Source organism: Notothenia rossii (assembly GCF_949606895.1).
Source record: "Notothenia rossii genome assembly, chromosome: 11".
NCBI classification, from domain to species: domain Eukaryota; kingdom Metazoa; phylum Chordata; class Actinopteri; order Perciformes; family Nototheniidae; genus Notothenia; species Notothenia rossii.
Window position 1 is genome coordinate 54678415 of NC_136910.1, and position 18975 is coordinate 54697389.

At 40.3% G+C, this 18975-nt stretch overlaps 3 protein-coding genes across 4 annotated transcripts in view; 1 reads left to right on the plus strand and 2 right to left on the minus strand.

Moving 5' to 3' along the window:
• atp8b1 (ATPase phospholipid transporting 8B1) overlaps positions 1–4632 on the minus strand; it is a 38243-nt gene extending 33611 nt beyond the window's left edge. The window contains exon 1 of the mRNA XM_079656989.1: positions 4366–4632. The gene's annotated coding sequence lies outside the window, so the exon portion shown is untranslated. The remainder of the gene's footprint in view (positions 1–4365) is intronic.
• wdr7 (WD repeat domain 7) overlaps positions 1–18975 on the minus strand; it is a gene marked incomplete at both ends in the record, with an annotated part of 127345 nt that overhangs the window by 41938 nt on the left and 66432 nt on the right.
• txnl1 (thioredoxin-like 1) lies at positions 4750–14108 on the plus strand. 2 transcript variants are annotated; one of them, XM_079656991.1, is made up of 9 exons: positions 4750–4783; positions 4993–5117; positions 8741–8837; positions 9930–10103; positions 10987–11109; positions 11240–11309; positions 11470–11642; positions 13635–13739; positions 13843–14108. In XM_079656991.1, the coding sequence occupies exons 3-9, from the start codon at positions 8778–8780 to the stop codon at positions 13870–13872; spliced, it is 735 nt and encodes a 244-aa protein (XP_079513117.1). In that variant the 5' UTR covers positions 4750–4783; positions 4993–5117; positions 8741–8777; the 3' UTR covers positions 13873–14108. The 2 variants fall into 2 exon arrangements, with proteins under 2 accessions (XP_079513117.1, XP_079513116.1); XM_079656990.1 differs by lacking the exons at positions 4750–4783; positions 4993–5117 and adding an exon at positions 7214–7495.

Genomic DNA, 18975 nt, shown 5'->3' on the forward strand with positions numbered 1-18975 from the left:
ATGTTTTTCCAGATTAACAACTTTGTAGTGTCAGTCTAAAGCCAGCAGAAATCGTGAGAATGTAGAAAGTGAATTCATCTAATGGGACCATACAAAACACCCTAATATAGCCAGAGATTCAATAGTTTGACAATTTATTTAAACAAACCTCCTAAGTCCAGCATCCCCTGGAGTGAAACCAATTAGCATAGCATGTAGCTGCGTGACAGCTGGACCTTTGCATTAGGGCTGCTCGATTATGGCAAAAATCATAATCGATTATTTGGGTCAATAATTGATATCACGATTATTACAAACGATTATCCATTTACTTTAAAAACATCAATTTATTGGAGAAAAAAAAAGTGTAGTATGTTTTTAACACTTGATTACCTGAACTTTAAGTATAATTTAACTGAAAAAACAATTAAAACAATATATATTTTCTTTTTAAAATAAATAAAAATAATCGTTTTATTTCGATTATGTTGTTTTCATAATCGTTGCAAGCCAACATCGTAATTGCGATTAATTGAGCAGCCCTACTTTGCATGATATCCTACTCTGAAACTGAGACACTTAATGACTCAATATAGTAGAAAGAATACCAGTTTTTACCATCCCAATTAGGACAACAAATCAACATGTGTCACATTAAAAGACTTCAGGGCTGGATTATTGTAACTCCTTATTATCAGGGTGTACCAAGAAGTCAGTCAAGTCGCTTCAGCTGATTCAAAATGCTGCAGCTCGTGTACTAACCAGAGTTAGGAAAAGGGACCACATTACTCCCGTTCTGGCTGCCTTACACTGGCTCCCTATAGAACACAGGATAGAATTTAAAATTCTTCTTCTGGCCTACAAAGCCCTTAATGGGCAGGCGACATCTTACCTTAAAGAACTCATTATACCCTACTGTCCTACTAGGGCATTGCGTTCCAAGAATGCAGGGTTGTTGGTTGTTTCTAGAGTCTCTAAAAGTACAATTCTTATCAAGCTCCACTTTTGTGGAATCAGCTTCCAGTTTGTGTTCGGGCGGCAGACACCCTATCCATTTTTAAGAGTGCGCTTAAGACCTTCCTTTTTGATAAAGCTTATAGTTAGGGCTGATTAGATTCAGCCCCTAGTTTTGCTGATATAGGCTTAGTTTGTCGGGGGACATCTTACTTCTTCCTTCTCTCTGTCTATACCTGTGTACTCTCATGTTCCGATTAACCCAGCTTCCCCAAATGTCTTTCTTTTTGGTGTCTATATACGCCGGGATCCGGAGTCATGGCTGATCCTGCGGTCCTGTGTCATGGATCGCGAGTCCTGGATCTTGAGTCGTGGCTGTGGTCCTGGATCATAAGTCCTGGATGGATATCCTCGTGGATTCATCTTCCTATTATACACACATGCATTTCCAAACATTTGGACTACCTATGTTGTAAATGTATTATATTTTCAATTTACACACGGCATCTATTGCACGTCTGTCCGTCCTGGGAGAGGGATCCCTCCTCTGTTGCTCTCCCTGAGGTTTCTCCCATGTTCCCCTTTAAACTGTGGGTTTTCTCTGGAAGTGTTTCCTTGTATGATGTGAGGGTCTAAGGACAGAGGGTGTCGTATTGTCATACTGATATTCTGTACAAACTGTGAAGTCCACTGAGACAAATGTAACATTTGTGATATTGGGCTATATAAATAAACATTGATTGATTGATTGATTAAAAACTGAAGACGGAAACAGATCAGGTACTTGATCTTTGTGCATGTAAGATGGGGGAGGCTGTGGCTCAGTGCATAGTGTGCTGGACTTCGAATCAGGGGATAGCAAGTTCAAGTCCAACTGCAGTCAGCATGTCGTTGTGTTCCTGGGCAACACACTTCACCCCAAATTGCTCCTGTGGAGATTGTCCACAGTACTGAATGTAAGTCGCTTTGGATAAAAGTGTCTAACAAATGACATGTAATGTAAGTAGTGGAAGAAGTAAGACACCTTCACCTCAGCTCAACCATCAAACTATTTGCCTCTCAAGTCACAATTCAAATGTTTCTCATTTCAGTCCCGGGTTTCACGGTTGACCATTTGCATAAGGAGTCAAACATTTCCATAATCAAAGGACTCGCTGTGGCTGCAGAAGGAGCGCTTCCCTTCTTGTTTATGGAAAAACAATCTGGGCCGGCTGGAGACATCAGCCCAGCAGCGGTCACTGTGTTCAGACACAACACCATCTCCAACTAACACTACAAGGGGGTTTCACAACCTACACCTTGAAGTCTTATTGCCTTCAGTTGATGATACAAGTATCTTTTCTCAAATCAAGTTGTTAATGTTCAAAGCTTGTTGTTCAACAGAAAACATCTGCTGTCGTTAATGTTGAATCATGTCTAAAACAAACTAACATTACTACATCGATCCTAATGGAGTGACACAGGAATGAATGCTAAAATGAGCTTTTTACGCTTTAAGGGTCCCTCGCCTTGAAGTCAATGGTTTGAGATCTTATTAGAGGCCTGAAATAAGGTTGTGTGGTTATTGCAAGCTTACGAGATCTTTACAAGTTGTTTTAAAACACAAAGTATGTCAGTAAATACCGTGATTATCTTTTAAACGTCTTTAAAAAAGAGTGGTTGCTAACAACTGACTGAATGAGACTTTAAAAGTGATCATGCCGAAACGTAGCCGCACTTAACGGTGTTGTAGTTTGTTCTTAGTCTAACATTACGTTTTTACTTCTGGCGATTGCAATAAAAGTAGTGTTATTATGTGATGATTATCCTGCTTAACGAAACATGGAAGTAACATAAACATGCGTTTGCCACAGATCTAATTTATGGAAATATTCAGGCCTTTTATTATCAACGGCGATTTTGAAAAAAGTTTATAGATGTGTACGAAGATCTTGATATTATTCATAAGACCAAGGATATGTGGGAATATGCAACCTTTTGTTAGATAATGCATCAAAAGTGTTGTTTTTCTTCCCATCTAGAAGAAACAAAGTTTTCCTCCCTCTCAAAACCATGGGAGGCTTAAGGTAAAAGCGTCTAACAAGTGTCATGTCATGTAATGTAAAGTAAATGCAAATAGGCAAAACACAGATTCATAAAAATAATATGTTTTCTTAGTCAAACAAATGAGCCAGGAGCAGAAGCCATGGAGCTGGATAGTAGGCCTATAGGGACACATTTTCAATAGCAGTGCCTACAATTTAATAGGTTTTCATACTTTTTCAATAAGGTGTCTTTCCATTTAAAAAAGCCGTCACATGTGTAATGTTGTTGAGCAGGCATAGGACTAGAATAACTAAGTAAAATGTGTCCATATCGGCACATTTAAAAAGAAAATGTAATCAGGAAGTAACTAAAGAAGCTGAACTGAAATTCAACGACATTTTACGTGCATCAGGTCACACATTTTTTAGATGAGGGTGATGAAGGAGGAGAACAAATTCCCACGATGCATGTAGTAGCCTATACTTTATTAGGAATGTAAGGTAGGTAGACTTACAGGCTACAAGAATACAAACTAATGCAGTCGGGTACAACGTGATAATGGTACGATGTAAAGGCTTTAAATGAAAGGCTGCTGAATGATAGGTCATGACGTAGGTTGTAATGGAGGAGATGCGTTTCTTTGCCTCAATGATCTATGTTGATGGAATTTTTGAAAACACATGTTCAAGGCAAGAAGGAGAATGAAATTAGCATTTAGCCAGAGGTAGAAGAAGTATTTAGATCTTGTAGTTAGTTCAAAATAGAACCAAACGGTAATACTCGGTTACAAGCAAAGGCCTGCATTCAAAATGTTACTTACGTTAAAGTAAAAAAGTATTGGCTTCAAAATATACTTCTGAATAATATATAATATATGTTTTGATGATAATTGATAGTGTTACTTACTAAATAAATGGAGTGGAGTAAAAGTACACTATTTACCTAGTAGTGGGGTGGAAGACGTACAAATTAGCCTAGCACAACATTGAAATACTCAGTAAGTAAAGAACAAGCAGGCCTACCTCAATTAGTATACTAAATAGTAATGGTAAAACTAACGGCTATAACGCTCGTTTATATTCAACTAGGTCATGAAGTAGGTTGTTAGGCTGTTTGATTGTAATGAAGGAGTACTTTTTCTACCCTAAATGTCCTATTTGTTTGGAAACTATTTTACTCAAGCAGTAGTAACTTTAAAAACGCATTTTCAAGTCACTATAGAGACTGACATTAGCATTAAGCCCTCAACAGTGAACATTATTAGGAACCAAATTAGTTCTTCAGAGATAGGAAAGGGGGGTTGAGCCGCCCAGGTGAAACACGCATCCTCCCTCGGTGTTTTTTTACACCATTAAACCCCTAAGCAAAATACAAGCCTTTACATGTATATGTTTAACTGTAACTTACCCCGTGTCCCTTGGCAGTATATGAAGTTGTATCCTGTTCTCAGTCGGTGTCCGAGGCGTTTTGTCACCGCACCATGTTTTCCTCTTCTTCCTGCTTGTACAGAGCTCCAGCGGCTGCTCCCCGCCCTTCTTTTTAACCGGGCGCCTCACCTGCGCTCTGCCCGGCACAAAACCTGCCGGACCGGTCCGACAAGCCGAGCGTTAAAAGAAAAATAAATAGGAGGTTAAAAAACAAACGCGTGGCATTCAGGGAGGCTGCAGCTGCGGAAGTGAGCGCTCGGACTCGGAGGTGTTCTTGTCACGTGATGCGCAGGTAAAGGCGTGTAATTGAATCCTTAATTTCAACCAGGTGGTCACTTATAGGGACGCTTCCTGCTGCTTGTTGGGCGAGAAGGTGCCAACATGCCACCTGACAAAGAGTAAGTTTGTGTGGGACAATGTGGGACAATGTGGGACAATGTGGGACATTTTGCTGCTGGTAGTTTAGATTTGAATTATGTTACATTTACATGTATGATATCTAATGTAAAGGGACTTGAGCACTTGTAAAAGCGCTAAAATAAATGCAATGAATTATAATTATGCACCAATATCCCAATGCAAATTCATGTTTGTGAAAATCTTCAAGAATACAGGAGGAGGTTTCTAAATCTGGAACCTATCCTGAAGTTCGAAGAGCTGATGTACATCTATCAAGTTATCAAGGGAACTCTGGAGGATTTGAGAAATATTGTGACACCTGCATCACTGAGGGTAATCTCACAGAAAACAGAATCGAGGTATGGAGTCCACTTTATTAAAGCCCCAAAAGCACATTTTAAAGGGAAATAACGTGATGTTACTCCACTACATTCATTAAACAGCTTTAAATACTTTTAACAAAATGAATTTTAAAAAATGTAACTTGGACTAACTCTTTAAGTCACAACATTGTCAAAATGATTCAAATATTTTGCCAAAAGTCAGTAAACGTGTGCTTTTTGTGCAAATTGCCCAACATATGCAAGTGAGCATCCGGCAGTTTCTTTGGGTGCCTGTAATAGGCCTACATCAATACTGTGGGCAATACCCACAGGAGCAATTTAGGGTTACATCACTGCATGTTGACCTCAGTTCTGTATATCATATATATATATATATATATATATATATCATACAGGGGAGTATTAGATTACATGTAATGGGATTAAATAATCAGAACAAAAAAGTGTGGTATCTGTATTCCCTTACAGTTACATAAAAAAGACGCACCAGATTACTGTGTTATTTTTGAAATGGGGATAACTGGTAGTATTGCAACGATACAATTCATTTTAAAATGGAAATTCTTATAATAAGATCCACATCGGAACACACACTGAGAATAGGAATAACTTTTAAACAAAATATATTGGTTTCTTCTTTTCTATAGTGTTACATTGTTCTGTAAAACTTAAGTGAAAAACATCTTATTGATATTTCTTTGTCTTGAATCTTTAATATTTGATATTGAGGTAATCAGGTTCATTGAATGATTTAATACTAAGATAAGGTTACTGATTAGCTTTTTAACAGGTACATATTGTAATGAAACATATTTTTAAAGTAACCATCCCAACCCTGGGTGCATAGATAAAGCGAGTAAGAGAAAACAATTTGGAAAAATAAGAGCAAATCTTTTTGAAACTGTTGTAAAAACTTCTATAAAATAAAAAGTCAACAAATACACATATAATACAAAACTACAAAAACAAAAATACAACATTTGACAAATTACAGAATTAAAAGCAGAAGAGTTTTGCAGTTTCGGAAGATGAAGCGGAAATGTAAAATAATGATACAGGATTTCACAGTATGGGGTTTGAGGAAGGTCACAAAAAGTGTGCTTATGTAATGCAGAAGTTCACATATCAGGGAAAAGAGAATCCTATTGTGACTACCATGGGAGTCACTTTGTTAGAAAAAGTGGTGGGGACAATTTTCCAGATGTAACATCAGCATAGCAGAAGACAACAGATGTCCCCCCCCTGGGTGTTGAACCTCGAGCACCTGCTTGAAGAACCAATTCAAAGACCTCTGGACCACCAATGTGTTTTTAAGATGAGAAACACCCAACTATAGGTCTTGCTGTGATGTGATTTGGAGTTAGTTTCTACCTTTTATATACTTGGAGGAAAGAACACGCGATGAGTAAAATAAAAAAAATAAAAAAAATACAGGGGTAAATAAATGTGGACATAAATACAGGAATAAATAAGCACAAGAAAATTTTTATAAATGAATGTATGAATACCAAAATTAAAGTGGAGAATGAAACCGAACACACATTATATATCTGTAATGTATTTGTACATTATGTATTAATTTCTGTGTCTGTCCGTGTTTCACACAATGTTGTTTTGCTCTGTATCCTTGTATTCTGTGGATACATTATGAACAAATGTTCTTTCAATTGCTCTGAAAGTTTCAACAAGTGCACATGTCTTTAACAATATCTTTGAGTTGCTATAATATTTTATTTCAATTCCTCTGACCAGTCCCCCTTTTACTTTGAAGCTTTTTGTCCAGTTGTACACAGTGCGAGGAGAAAAATAGTGACTCTTCTCTGTTCAATAAATATTTTTAAACATCTTACAGCACCGGGAATTTCCTGCGTATTCATGTTCTGTAAAGCCCTGAGAAAAAAAAGTACAATTTGTGATATTGGGCTACATTTGAAAAAGGACAGGAATATGGATTTTGGGTTATACCGTGCTGATCCACAATCTATTCCAGCAGGTGGCGGTAAATACACCTAAAAGCCGTTTTCCAACCGCCATTAAAAATATAGAAGAAGAGGAAGAAGACGAAGAAGAAAAACCCCACCTTTCCGGTTGTGTATTAGCCAATCAGGAGTCCACATCCTGAATCAGCTCACTGTCGTGTGGCTCCGAAAACAGCTAGCTAGCTAATTTACTGACAGAAAGCTAAAAACAAAACACTTTTTATTAATAAACAAGTTCTTTGCTTTGAACATCACCCGCACCCACTAACAACACAGCTGCAAACTCTACAATGGTGGGTGTCAAAGTGATCGGTAGCGACCCTGACTTCCAGCCCGAGCTAGCGGCCGCCGGCTCCAGGCTCGCCGTGGTGAAGTTCACAATGGCTGGGTAAGCTAAACACACCAGACCGAGGCCCAGCGGCTAGCTAGGCTTAGCACATAGTCTCTCCTTTCAACTTATGACTGGAAAACATTCATAGCTTCTTCGTTTAAGTGTTTTATGGAGCTGACACTCCCCAAATAGCTACGTTATCTGATAGGTGGAAGTTGGTTTCATGACAAGAAAAGCAAGGTTAGCATGCTATTGTTAGCATGCTAACTAGCTCTATTGCTTACAATGACATAGCAGTATTACAGTAACTTGGATGGTGAAGGGTTGAGCAATGTTTACAGTTTTCAATTCATTATTTGACCATCTCATTTTCATGTAGTTTGTTGTCTAATGGTTTTTTTTACTGCACATATAGTGTACTGTTTTATTATTAATTGGTACTTCTATTATTGTGCTGCTGTGTGTATTGTATCTTTGTAACTCAGGCATAAACATTTCCTTTGGGACAAATAAAGTCTTATCTTAATATTAAGAAAAAAACGGTGACATTAAGTCTAATTTAAAAGTGAATAGAAACTGTAAACAGAAAAGGTCACATTTCTCTGTTTACATATTAGAAATTGAGAAGTTTGTTCTGTGTATACTGTAAATACCGTGTGGAATATTTGAGAATAGAGCAATCACAAGATGTATTTCTAAGCTCTGAAACAAAAAGGGATGGGTGTTTATCAAAATAGTCTCTGTAGGTAGAATCAAGTGTCAGTAGCAACACCTTATGGGTCTTCAGCTGCTGTATGTATGAATATGTAGGTCATGTTTTCATTTACTATTAATGAAAATGTGACATTGAAATGCCACCGAACAACACACTTTCTTGGGAACTTTCTGCTATTTGCAGATGTATATTGTGTTGGTCAGCTGATAATGTCATTGCTTTTTTGTTTATGTTCTGTTGTGATGTATAAAGTTACCATCAGACAAAATATTATAGTCCCATGTCTTAAAACATGCCTTAAAAATCCAGAATTAGTCAGGTTATAACCAGTTCTTTTTATTGTAATCACTCAATTCTGTGTGTACCTAAGTATCTTAAACTGTACCTAAATACATTTGTTATTCAATTCTTATTTGTGTGACTTATTAACCAGTGAATCAACCCAACAACGCAGAGACCTTTTATAATTCATTAATTATAATGTGTAACGTTTTTTTTTCACAGCTTATTGATTGTTGATTAACTGACTCGTCGCTTTAGCAAATCTTTCTCGATCAGATCACTGACTCTGTCCTCTTCCTCCTCAGGTGTCGGCCCTGTGTCAGAATAGCTCCAGCTTTCAACATGTTGAGTAACAAGCACCCACACGTCGTCTTCCTCGAAGTAGATGTTCATGTTTGTCAGGTAAGTCTGACCTGTGCATCCCCCACATGGTTTTCATCCAGCAGGGTCCCGTCAGCCCCATTGCAGTAACTCTTTACAATCGTACTCAGCTTTAGCCCTACCTATTCTTAGATCAAATAAAACTGAATAATATCAAACAAAGCAAAGAGAGAATCTGGGGATCACGTAGGATACTTTGTCCGGTTTGGCCCACCCGGGATTGATGTTGCTGAAATCCCTTATTAGGACTTAGGAGGCTGTAAAAAGTTCAAGCCCCAATATAACCACAGAGTGCTGACTCGCTTATTCAGGCTATATTCAAGACACTTCACATTGTGCTTGGTGGGAATTATTTTCGCTGCGCATCAGGACCGAAGTTTGGTAAATGCTGACGAATGGAATCACTGATACTGAACGAACATCAACATGTTATTATACGGGAAAGCTGTCTTTGAAAGGTGTTTTTATTTACCTATCAGGGACACACATATCATGCTGGTATCTCCCGAAAATGTAGTGTAGTCTGAACATAGAATAGAATTGGGAGGGATGAAACCCTCTTTTGACACCATGTGTAATGAGCACACACAGTGACATTTGTTCTCTGCATCCATCGTAGTACCAGGAGTCTAGCACTAGGAACAGTGGGCAGCTATTGTACAGCGCCCGGGGAGCAATGGGAGTGAGGGGGGAAGGTGGGTTTCCGGTGCCTTGCTCAAGGGCACCACGGCAGAGCAGGAGGTGAACTGGGTCCTCTCCAAGTAGCAGTTCACACTCCATATTTTAGGTCTGGTCGGGGACTTGAACCGGTGACCCTACAGCTCCCAGTCCAAGCCCCTACTGACTGAGCCACTGCCGGACTGGTGTTGTTCAGTATTATGTCATGTGGGATTCAGTCATATAGACTACAGTGTGCAGTTCAGGATAATAAAATAACATATCAGCCTGTGTCAAAGCAACAGGAAGTGATGTTCATGCTCAACAGCAACCTAAAATGGACACTAGTCACCAATGGGATGCCGGTGAACCATGGGGTCGGAAAAGAGCTGCACGCCAGGAGATCCAGCACGCTGTACTTTTTACATTTTATAAAACCTATTTTCTTTCTCTCAGGCAACAGCGGCAGCGAACAACATCTCAGCCACGCCGACATTCTTGTTCTTCAGGAACCGGGTCCGGGTGGATCAGTACCAGGGGGCAGACTCTGCGGGTCTGGAGGAGAAGATCAAACAGCACACGGAGAACGACCCCGGAAACAGCGAGGACTCAGACATTCCAAAGGGATACGTAAGTCTTGACGATTCCTCCTGAAGGCTTTTGGTTGTACATGTGCAGGAATCCATATGACGATTCATAAGAAGCCAATCAACATTTCCTAAACCCCCAACTCTTAAAAAAAAAAAAATATATTATAGCAATCCAGGTTTTATTAAACCCTAACCCTAACATGTCACCCATTGAGCATGTTTGGGATGCTCTGGATCGGCGTATACGACAGCGTGTTCCAGTTCCTGCCAATATCCAGCAACTTGGCACAGCCATTGAAGAGGAGTGGACCAACATTCCACAATCAACAACCTGATCAACTCTATGCGAAGGAGATGGGTGACATGTTAGGGTTAGGGTTAGAGTTGATACTGACTGGTTTTCGGACCCCCCCCAGACCCCCCCAATAAAGCAAAACTGCACGTTTCAGAGTGGCCTTTTATTGTGGCCAGCCTAAGGCATCTTGATATGCCACACCTGTGAGGTGGGATGGATTATCTCGGCAAAGGAGAAGTGCTCACTATCACAGATTTTTTCAGATTTGTGAACAATATTTGAGAGAAATTGTTATTTTGTGTATGTAGAAAATGTTTTAGATCTTTGAGTTCATCTCATGAAAAATGGGAGCAAAAACAAAAGTGTTGCGTTTATATCTTTGTTCAGTGTATTTTCTTGGTGCTGTTGTGTCTCGCCCGAAAACAGCCCTATGAGACTTGAGCGTTAACTCCAAATAAGACTATTATTCATGCCTAAATGAAACAATGTATTGTAACTCACGCGTTATCTGTTAGGCCTAGTCAAATGTAAATTATAATGAACTAACAACAATGTTTCAACAGATTTTCCTGGTTGAAAAAAAAACCGTAGAGCCAGAAGCTTATTCCTTTCTTCTTTGTTTTATCAGATGGACCTCATGCCTTTTGTCAACAAAACGGGCTGCGAGTGCCTCAACGAGAGCGACGACTGTGGCTTCGATAACTGCTTAATCAAAGACTCCTCCTACATGGAGTCTGACTGCGATGAACAGGTACGAGCTTCACACTTTCAGAAGGCTTTCAAAATATTCTCCATCCTTCAAAATCCATGGTAACCCCCACGTCTGGGTTTCATGGTATTTTATCTTACATGTCTTTTTTTGATCCTTTCTTCTTGCCTAGTTGCTGATAACTATCGCTTTCAACCAGCCTGTGAAGCTTTTCTCTATGAAGCTAGTCTCCTCAGACTTTGGTGAGTTTTTTATTCACGATTTCCACTTGTATTCTTAAACTCTATTCATTTTCATCTGGGGATATTGCAATTTAGGAAAAAAAATGGAGTTCCCTGCTAACTTACATCCTCTCCTTTCTATCCCTCCTTCCACCTTTTCCTCACTCCCTCCCCCCTTCAGCCCAAGCCCCTAAGGTGGTGAAGGTGTTCATTAACCTCCCTCGGTCGATGAGTTTCGACGATGCCGAGCGAAGTGAAGCCACTCAGGCTCTGGAGCTGTCGGAGGAAGACTACAAAGAGGACGGTTTGATTCCTCTGCGCTACGTCAAGTTTCAGAACGTACAGAGTGTGACGGTAAGGACGGTTTACCGACATTACTGAAAAGTGTCTGTTTAATAATAATCATAATGCATTGGCTGGACTGGTAGCCGACCATCTCGTGTCCCACCAGTTTATCGTGTCCTCATGACAGCTGCTGTAACGGTCACTACTTTAATCATAGAAACAGGGCTGCAAATGAAAGCTTATTTTAGCTTTAACCATAAGAGTTCCTGCTATTGGCAAAATGTAATGCTACTTTAAAGGCAAGGACAAACTAGAATTTAACTAAAGAAAGATCTTTTTTTATCTTATTCTGATAATATGAGTAGCAGAGTTGCGTTGTTTACACTCGTTCAAGACTGTAAAGATTCAAAAAATATAAGAGAGGACTTAACTTTGGTCTGCCATGGCAGTAGCACGTGGCTTGATAATGTAATTTCCTCTGTCATGTGATTTACAGTTTTTACTTCCTCTGCCAAACTTAATGGGTTTCAGTAAGGGTTGTGCACATGTTGTGGGACCAGTGTACAAAAGTGGTGGGGCACGAACAACTTAAATGTGTGTATATATATATATATATATATATATGTATATATATATATATATATATATATATATATATATATATATATATATATATATATATATATAAGCTTCTGGTGCTTTTTTAAACATGTAAAAAAATTGCTGTGGCTATCCATGGTTCAGATAGAGAGAGAGTGTGGGGGGGGGATATAAGGAAAACACAGACACTCATCACCGAGGTCACAATATCAATCGATCCGGCAGAGCAATAGCCTACAGGCAAAACACAGACGATCAACAAAAGATATGACATAAAATGAATTACCAAAGCTGAAGTAGATCGGTCAACTTCATTCATTCCGCTTTACTGATTTTAATCGCTACACGCTGCTCTCTCTCGTCTCCTCTTCGCAACACTTTTCGTGGCACACGTAATTACAGCCAATCAGCTCTGAGCTATGAGATGACGTTTTGGTGGGGTTGCCAGCACTTTGCCCCACTGGTGATTATTTTTTTGCCGCACACATTGAATAGAGAAATACTCTGAGCATGTGCAGTTTAGTTTTTACAGCACCCATTCACTTTGACAGCAGAGAGAGAGGCTTGCCCCACTTCGCTCAACACGGCTCAATAGGCACACTGTGGACTCTAATTGGAAGAACACAGAGCAATGTACAGACAAATCAGACGACTAAACATGATCTTAAAATATATTTTAACATGTATTCTTTTTGCATATCTTTGGAATTATTATTTGCATTACTTTCTGCTGACACTAGGTGGGGCTGTGCCTCACCGACACAGTCACCACTGTGTGGGACACACCTTCAGTGTGAAATAACTGACTAGGCCTAACAGATACAATACATTTATGATATAAGAAATAGCTTTGACCATTACTACAGACTTATATCAACAACTTAATAGCAAAAAAGCACGAACACCAAGTGCATGTTTGAGCATTTTGGGCATGGATGATTGGAAGTTTAGGTGGGACAGAAATGCCCTCCAGTTTTGGAATGACCCACATAAATGATTTGAATGAGTAAGTGCTTGCTAACACAATGATAGTAAATGGGTCATAATTCATAGTATGGTGATTAATGAAAAATGTCACATTTTCAACTCCAAAATAAGACTATTATTCATCTGTTATCTGTTAGGCCTAGTCACATGTAAATTATAATGAACTAACAACAATCTTTCAACAGATTTTCATGGTTAAAAAAGACAATGATAGTAAATGGGTCATAATTCATAGTATGGTGAATAATGGAAAAATGTCACATGTATGCCTGGCGACGTTCGAGACACAACTTCAACGCTCGTGCTCCTGCAACACATTTCTGTTCTCCCCATGAAATGTTATTGCTCTGTCTTGAGGCTGGGAGCTAGTGCCGCTTCAATTGAAAGACAAAAAACGGGTTCTCAACCTGAACCACTCCAGAAGTAAAGGGTGGGTTTACTGATGGTGTTTGTCTTTTTCCCCCCCGTTATCAGATGTTCATCAAATCAAACCAAGGAGACGAGGAGACGACAAAAATCAACTATCTGACCTTCATTGGCACTCCAGTACAGGCCACCAACATGAGCGATTTTAAGAGGGTACGTGCCCATTAGCCATAACTACATTTGTTTTTGTTCAGGTGTGTTAATGAGTGCGTTGCATTTGCTGACGATCCTTTTATTTTGTTCCGTTTCCAACTAGGTTGTGGGAAAGAAAGGAGAGAGTCACTGAGCAGATGAAATAAGGGGAGGAAGAGGAGAAGAGGAAGAGGAGGCTGCAGATACATCCAAGGACTTTCCCTCTGCCAAAGTTGACACACACACACACACACACACACACAGCATCCAGCTCACCTCCTCAAGCTCTGATATAAATTCTCCGTATGTGGAGACTGGTTCTATAAATGATTTGTATTGTAATTCTGATGAAAGTCACTGTAAATAAAACACAATCCTTTTTCAAAGGCATGTGCGTTGTGTCTGCTTTCTGTGGGGGGGGGGGGGGGGGGGGTAAAAGCTAGTATTGTCAGATAGATGGCAGCATTTTGTGTAAAATAATGTATCGAATAGTACTATTAACAGATTGGTGAATTAATTTTCCCCGAAACCAGGAGATGAGTTAGCGTTGTGCCACTTCCTGTTCCCTTGTCTTGAATTAAAACGTGTTTTTGTTTTGAAGCCTGAAATAAGGTCTGGGGGAACACGAGCTCTAAAGATGTTCACGTGTTTTAAGAGTCAGTAAATATCCCACTGGCTAACGTCCGAGCTTCTATTTGTCATAAAAACAGCGGCTGCTAACTTGTGACTAAATGAGACTACTAAACATCATCTCGCCAAACATTAGCCGCTTTTAGCTTAGCGGTTTTGATTCGCAGTGTTAGGAACATATTTAAATCACATACAAAGGATATGGTTTAAGTCACACACATGGGGTATGTTGCTCACCGGAGCAGCAAAAGACATCAGGCTTATATCTCAAATACAGGAGATAACAACAAAGTCCTAAATCGAGGTGGCGCTAATATCAGCGGGTGCTGGAAAAGCATCGGGTCATCTGTGACGTCTTCTGGACTTCCTTCACGCCTCAGAGCCCTCATTCCCACCAACGGTGTTTCAGGGCCGGTTCGGAGCTGGTGCTTGAAAAGCACCGAGTTTTCCTGTTCACACCGCAGCGGAGCAGCGTCTTAGCTCCGGAATCCGGTTCCTTTCATGCACCAAAAAATTGTCCGGCCAGAGCAAAAGCACCGCATACGTCTCAAATTTCAAAATGTCTGTTTTGAGGGGATTTCACCAAATTTCGTTGCCATGGCAACCTATCCCTCGCCAAAAATACCTGGTGTTGTCCTAATTAAATGGAAAATCGTCCAAACGGCACCAGACTTCAGATGATGGCTAATGGTCCGGCCCTCAACAGCTCTGTCAATTATGGGATGTCATCATATGCCGTCACCATGGCAACGCATCCCTCGCCAAAAAACCTGGTGTTGTCGTAACTCAATGGAAAATCGTCCAAACGGCACCAGACTTCAGATGATGGCTAATGGTCCGGCCCTCAACAGCTCTATGCCAATTATGGGATGTCATCATATGGCGTTTCCATGGCAACGCATCCCTCACCATGAAACACGGTGTTGTCCTAATTCAATGGAAAATTGTCCAAACGGCACCAGACTTCAGATGATGGCTAATGGTCCGGCCCTCAACACCTCAATATGACAATAGTGAGTTTTCCTCAAAAGCTGTTGCCATGGCAATGCCTCCCGCGCCGTTAAGCACAATATTGATATAACTCCTGTGTAAATGGTAAAAAAGTGTTCAAATTTCAGATGTGTGCTAACTGTCAAGCCCTCGACACATATATGTGTCAGTTTTGAGATTTCGTCAAATTTCGTTGCTATGGTAACAAAATGGTCGCCGTGAAACACGGTTTTCTCATATCTCCAGTTAACATGCTCCAAACGACACAAAACTTCACAGGTTTGATAACGATGCAGCCCTCAACACATCTAAGCGTATTATGGGGTGTCATCAAATGCCGTTGCCATGGTAACAAAATTCTCTCCATGAAACACGGTTTTCTCATAACTCCAGTTAACATGCTCCAAACGGCCCAAAACTTCACAGATCTGATAACGATGCAGACCTCAACACATCTAGGCGTATTATGGGGTGTCATGAAATTCCGTTGCCATGGCGACAGATCACCCGCCATCAAACAGAATGTTTATGATACTGCTGTAACTCCTAAATGCATTGTCCGATCGGCCTGAAACTTCCCACGTTTGCCAACGGCCGAGTCCTCGAGACACCTAGACACACACGTCAACGTGCGGACAACAGCCTGCGGAACGTCGAAGACCCGCTCAACGGTGCTTGCAGCTTTAATTATTATTATTATTATTATTCTGGCACAGGAAGACATTAACGATAAAAACGATAAAAAAAGTTAACGATAAAACAGAATATTGTTGTTCTATTTTTAGAAACATCTTGCGATCGACTGGGAATCTTCCGACTGGTTGGGCACCCCGATTGTTTTATCATGTCCAATTGAAGGACTTTATTTTACATTGAAAAGGTCCCTGAATGGGAATGAGTCCTTACCCCAAGTGAAGGAGTTCAAGTATCTCGGGGGTCTTGTTCTCGAGTGGGGGAACAATGGAGCGTGAGATGGGTCGGAGAATCGGAGCAGCGGGAGCGGTACTGCAGTCGCTTTACCGCACCGTTGTGACGAAAAGGGAGCTGAGCCAGAAGGCAAAGCTGTCTGTCTACCGCGCCATTTTCGTTCCTACCCTCACCTATGGTCATGAAGGATGGGTAATGACCGAAAGAATGAGATCGCGGGTACAAGCGGCCGAGATGTGTGGTGGGGTGGCTGGTGTCTCCCTTAGGGATAAGGTGAGAAGTTCGGTCATCTGGGAGGGACTCGGAGTTGAACCGCTCATCCTTCGCGTCGAAAGGAGCCAGTTGAGTGGGTCGGGCACCTAGTTAGGATGCCACCTGGGCGCCTCCCTAGGGAGGTGTTCCAGGCACGTCCAGCTGGGAAGAGACCAAGGGGTAGACCTAGAACCAGGTGGAGGGATTATATCTCTTCGCTGGCCTGGGAACGCCTTGGGATCCCCCAGTCAGAGCTGGTTGATGTGGCCAGGGAAAAGAAAGTTTGGGGCTCTCTGCTGGAACTGCTACCTCCGCGACCCGACCACGGATAAGCGGGAGAAGATGGATGGATGGATGGAGGTCCCTGAATTGTAAAATTGTGTACAATACAGGCACCTTTTCAATACTAAATAAAGTCCATCAATTGGACAGGCTCATATTTCCTCAATTTATTGACAGAGTGAGCTGATACTTGGACGGTGATAGGCCACCATATGATGTATTGGTGTGGACATTGAGACATTTGGACAATGTCAAAAATGTATAAACGTTGCAGGGATTACAAACTTGGTATAGAGACAGTTGGTACCCGTTGTGGCACACCCACAAAGTTTGGGGGCCAGGCACACTTGTTCACCCGTTTAAAGCACGTTTCATCCTAGTAACACGTTTCCTCGTTTTTTCCCAAGTGCAGCAAAGAAATGACACGGTCCTGCTGGAAAATGTATATATTGCATTTTTTGTCACTTTCATAACACTCCTGCCACTGGCTGGAGAATTTGGGAGAATTTGCATACGAAGTGTCCGTCTCAATTCAATTGAGAGGATAGTTGTACAATTGCGGGAGAGATCCCATGTTAGCTCTGTCCATAATGTGGCAACTTCCCTTATATTATGCAGTTACACGCTTAAGCTGTTGCTAGGCCACGCTACTGTAAGACATAGGTCGTCGTAAAAATATTTAAATATGTTTAAAACCCTTCGACTATTTATGAAGAGTAACTGTCCCAGTGATAATTAATATCCAGGAGCCGCTGCTCGAAGTTTTCAGAAAATAAAAATAGGAAAATCAGCATAAAAAAGTAAGCAGAGGCAAGAGCAAGCACAAAAGCGTCTGCAACCAATGTAAGAAAGCAGGAAGAGGCACATTTGTATAACGTTTGGTAGTAGATTGAAACTGAGATTTGGTGTAATGTTATTCAGTCGTTGACTCTTCCTCTTTGACACATTTTAAACAAAGAGTTGTGTCTGTGTGTGCGTGTCTTAGGTCATGATTTTCAGAATTTCGAAACAAAGAGTGACTCAGAAAGCCAGTTTTACGTGAAAATATGGGAGCAGGCAATACAATTACACACAAGTTGATAAGAACACCATGTATTCATTATGTAATGGGGAAAAAATGACTCTCTTTCTTTCTCTCCATTGAGAAAAATGATTTATGTGGCATTTTAATCTCAGATACACCTTAAACGAAGCTTAGCTGGTTTCCATGCTAAACCTTTTCTGACATCCTTTGGCCGGAGTGTGTATAAAGAGTAAAGAAAAAATATTTTACAAAATGCACGTAGTGTAATATCAATCATAACTTCAAAGATTCATTTGTTTACATTTTTATTTTTAAAATCACACATTTCAAATTTCTTTCTTTGGAATTGTGTTTTTGTTTTATCAGTGCAGTTAGGTTTACATATTTGTCGTAAAAAAAATGTGAGTATTATGAGGGCACAATTATATTCACTTATTTCTACACCTTTAAGGTTTTGATTATTGTTCTGCATTTATGCTAATAATAATTGTAAAAAACTCACTTGTGCAACATGTTTTGATCTATTTTGAGTAACGATACGTGTAGATTTTTACGAGTTAAAAGTGGCAACCATAATCCTGTTTTAATTTAAAGGGGACCTATCATGCTAAATGCACTTTTGTACGTCTTTTATACTTGAATATGTCCCCTGTGTCAGGGAACTCACCAAGTGTCAGAAAACACAACCGTCTCTCTTTTCCTCCACACCCAAATCTCTAAAAACGGGGCTGCAACGGATCTGATACAGATTTTAAAATAGTATGACGTCAATGACGAGGAGCCCTGCCTATTTGGCCAACGTGGCATGGTAACAGCAAGGTAACATGACGCTCGTAACTCGGCCCCCTCCTTTGCAGGGGGGCGTGGTCAGCTGCAGCGCATGCAAAGACAGGGTGGAGGAGAGGAAAATAGAGCAAAATGAGGCATGGCTAAAATGCATGATCTATTTGGTATTTTGAAAAAAAAAAGTATAAATATACCTTACATAGGTATGGCCCTACGATATATTATTAAAATATAGCATGATAGGTCTCCTTTAAATGAAAGAAACACCTTGGATTATATTCTCTAAACAAAATGATAACTTAAAAATGGTATCTTCACTTCTGAACAAACAGGGGGCTCGACATATGCCTTTCAATTATCTTTATT

Bases quoted from the DNA above. Each gene is read 5' to 3' on its own strand.
- txnl1 (XM_079656990.1), top strand. From the start codon at position 7,398: ATGGTGGGTGTCAAAGTGATCGGTAGCGACCCTGACTTCCAGCCCGAG. The intron at 11,110-11,239 runs GTACGAGCTTCA...CTTCTTGCCTAG, and splicing joins AGTCTGACTGCGATGAACAG to TTGCTGATAACTATCGCTTT. The intron at 11,643-13,634 runs GTAAGGACGGTT...CCCCGTTATCAG, and splicing joins AGAACGTACAGAGTGTGACG to ATGTTCATCAAATCAAACCA.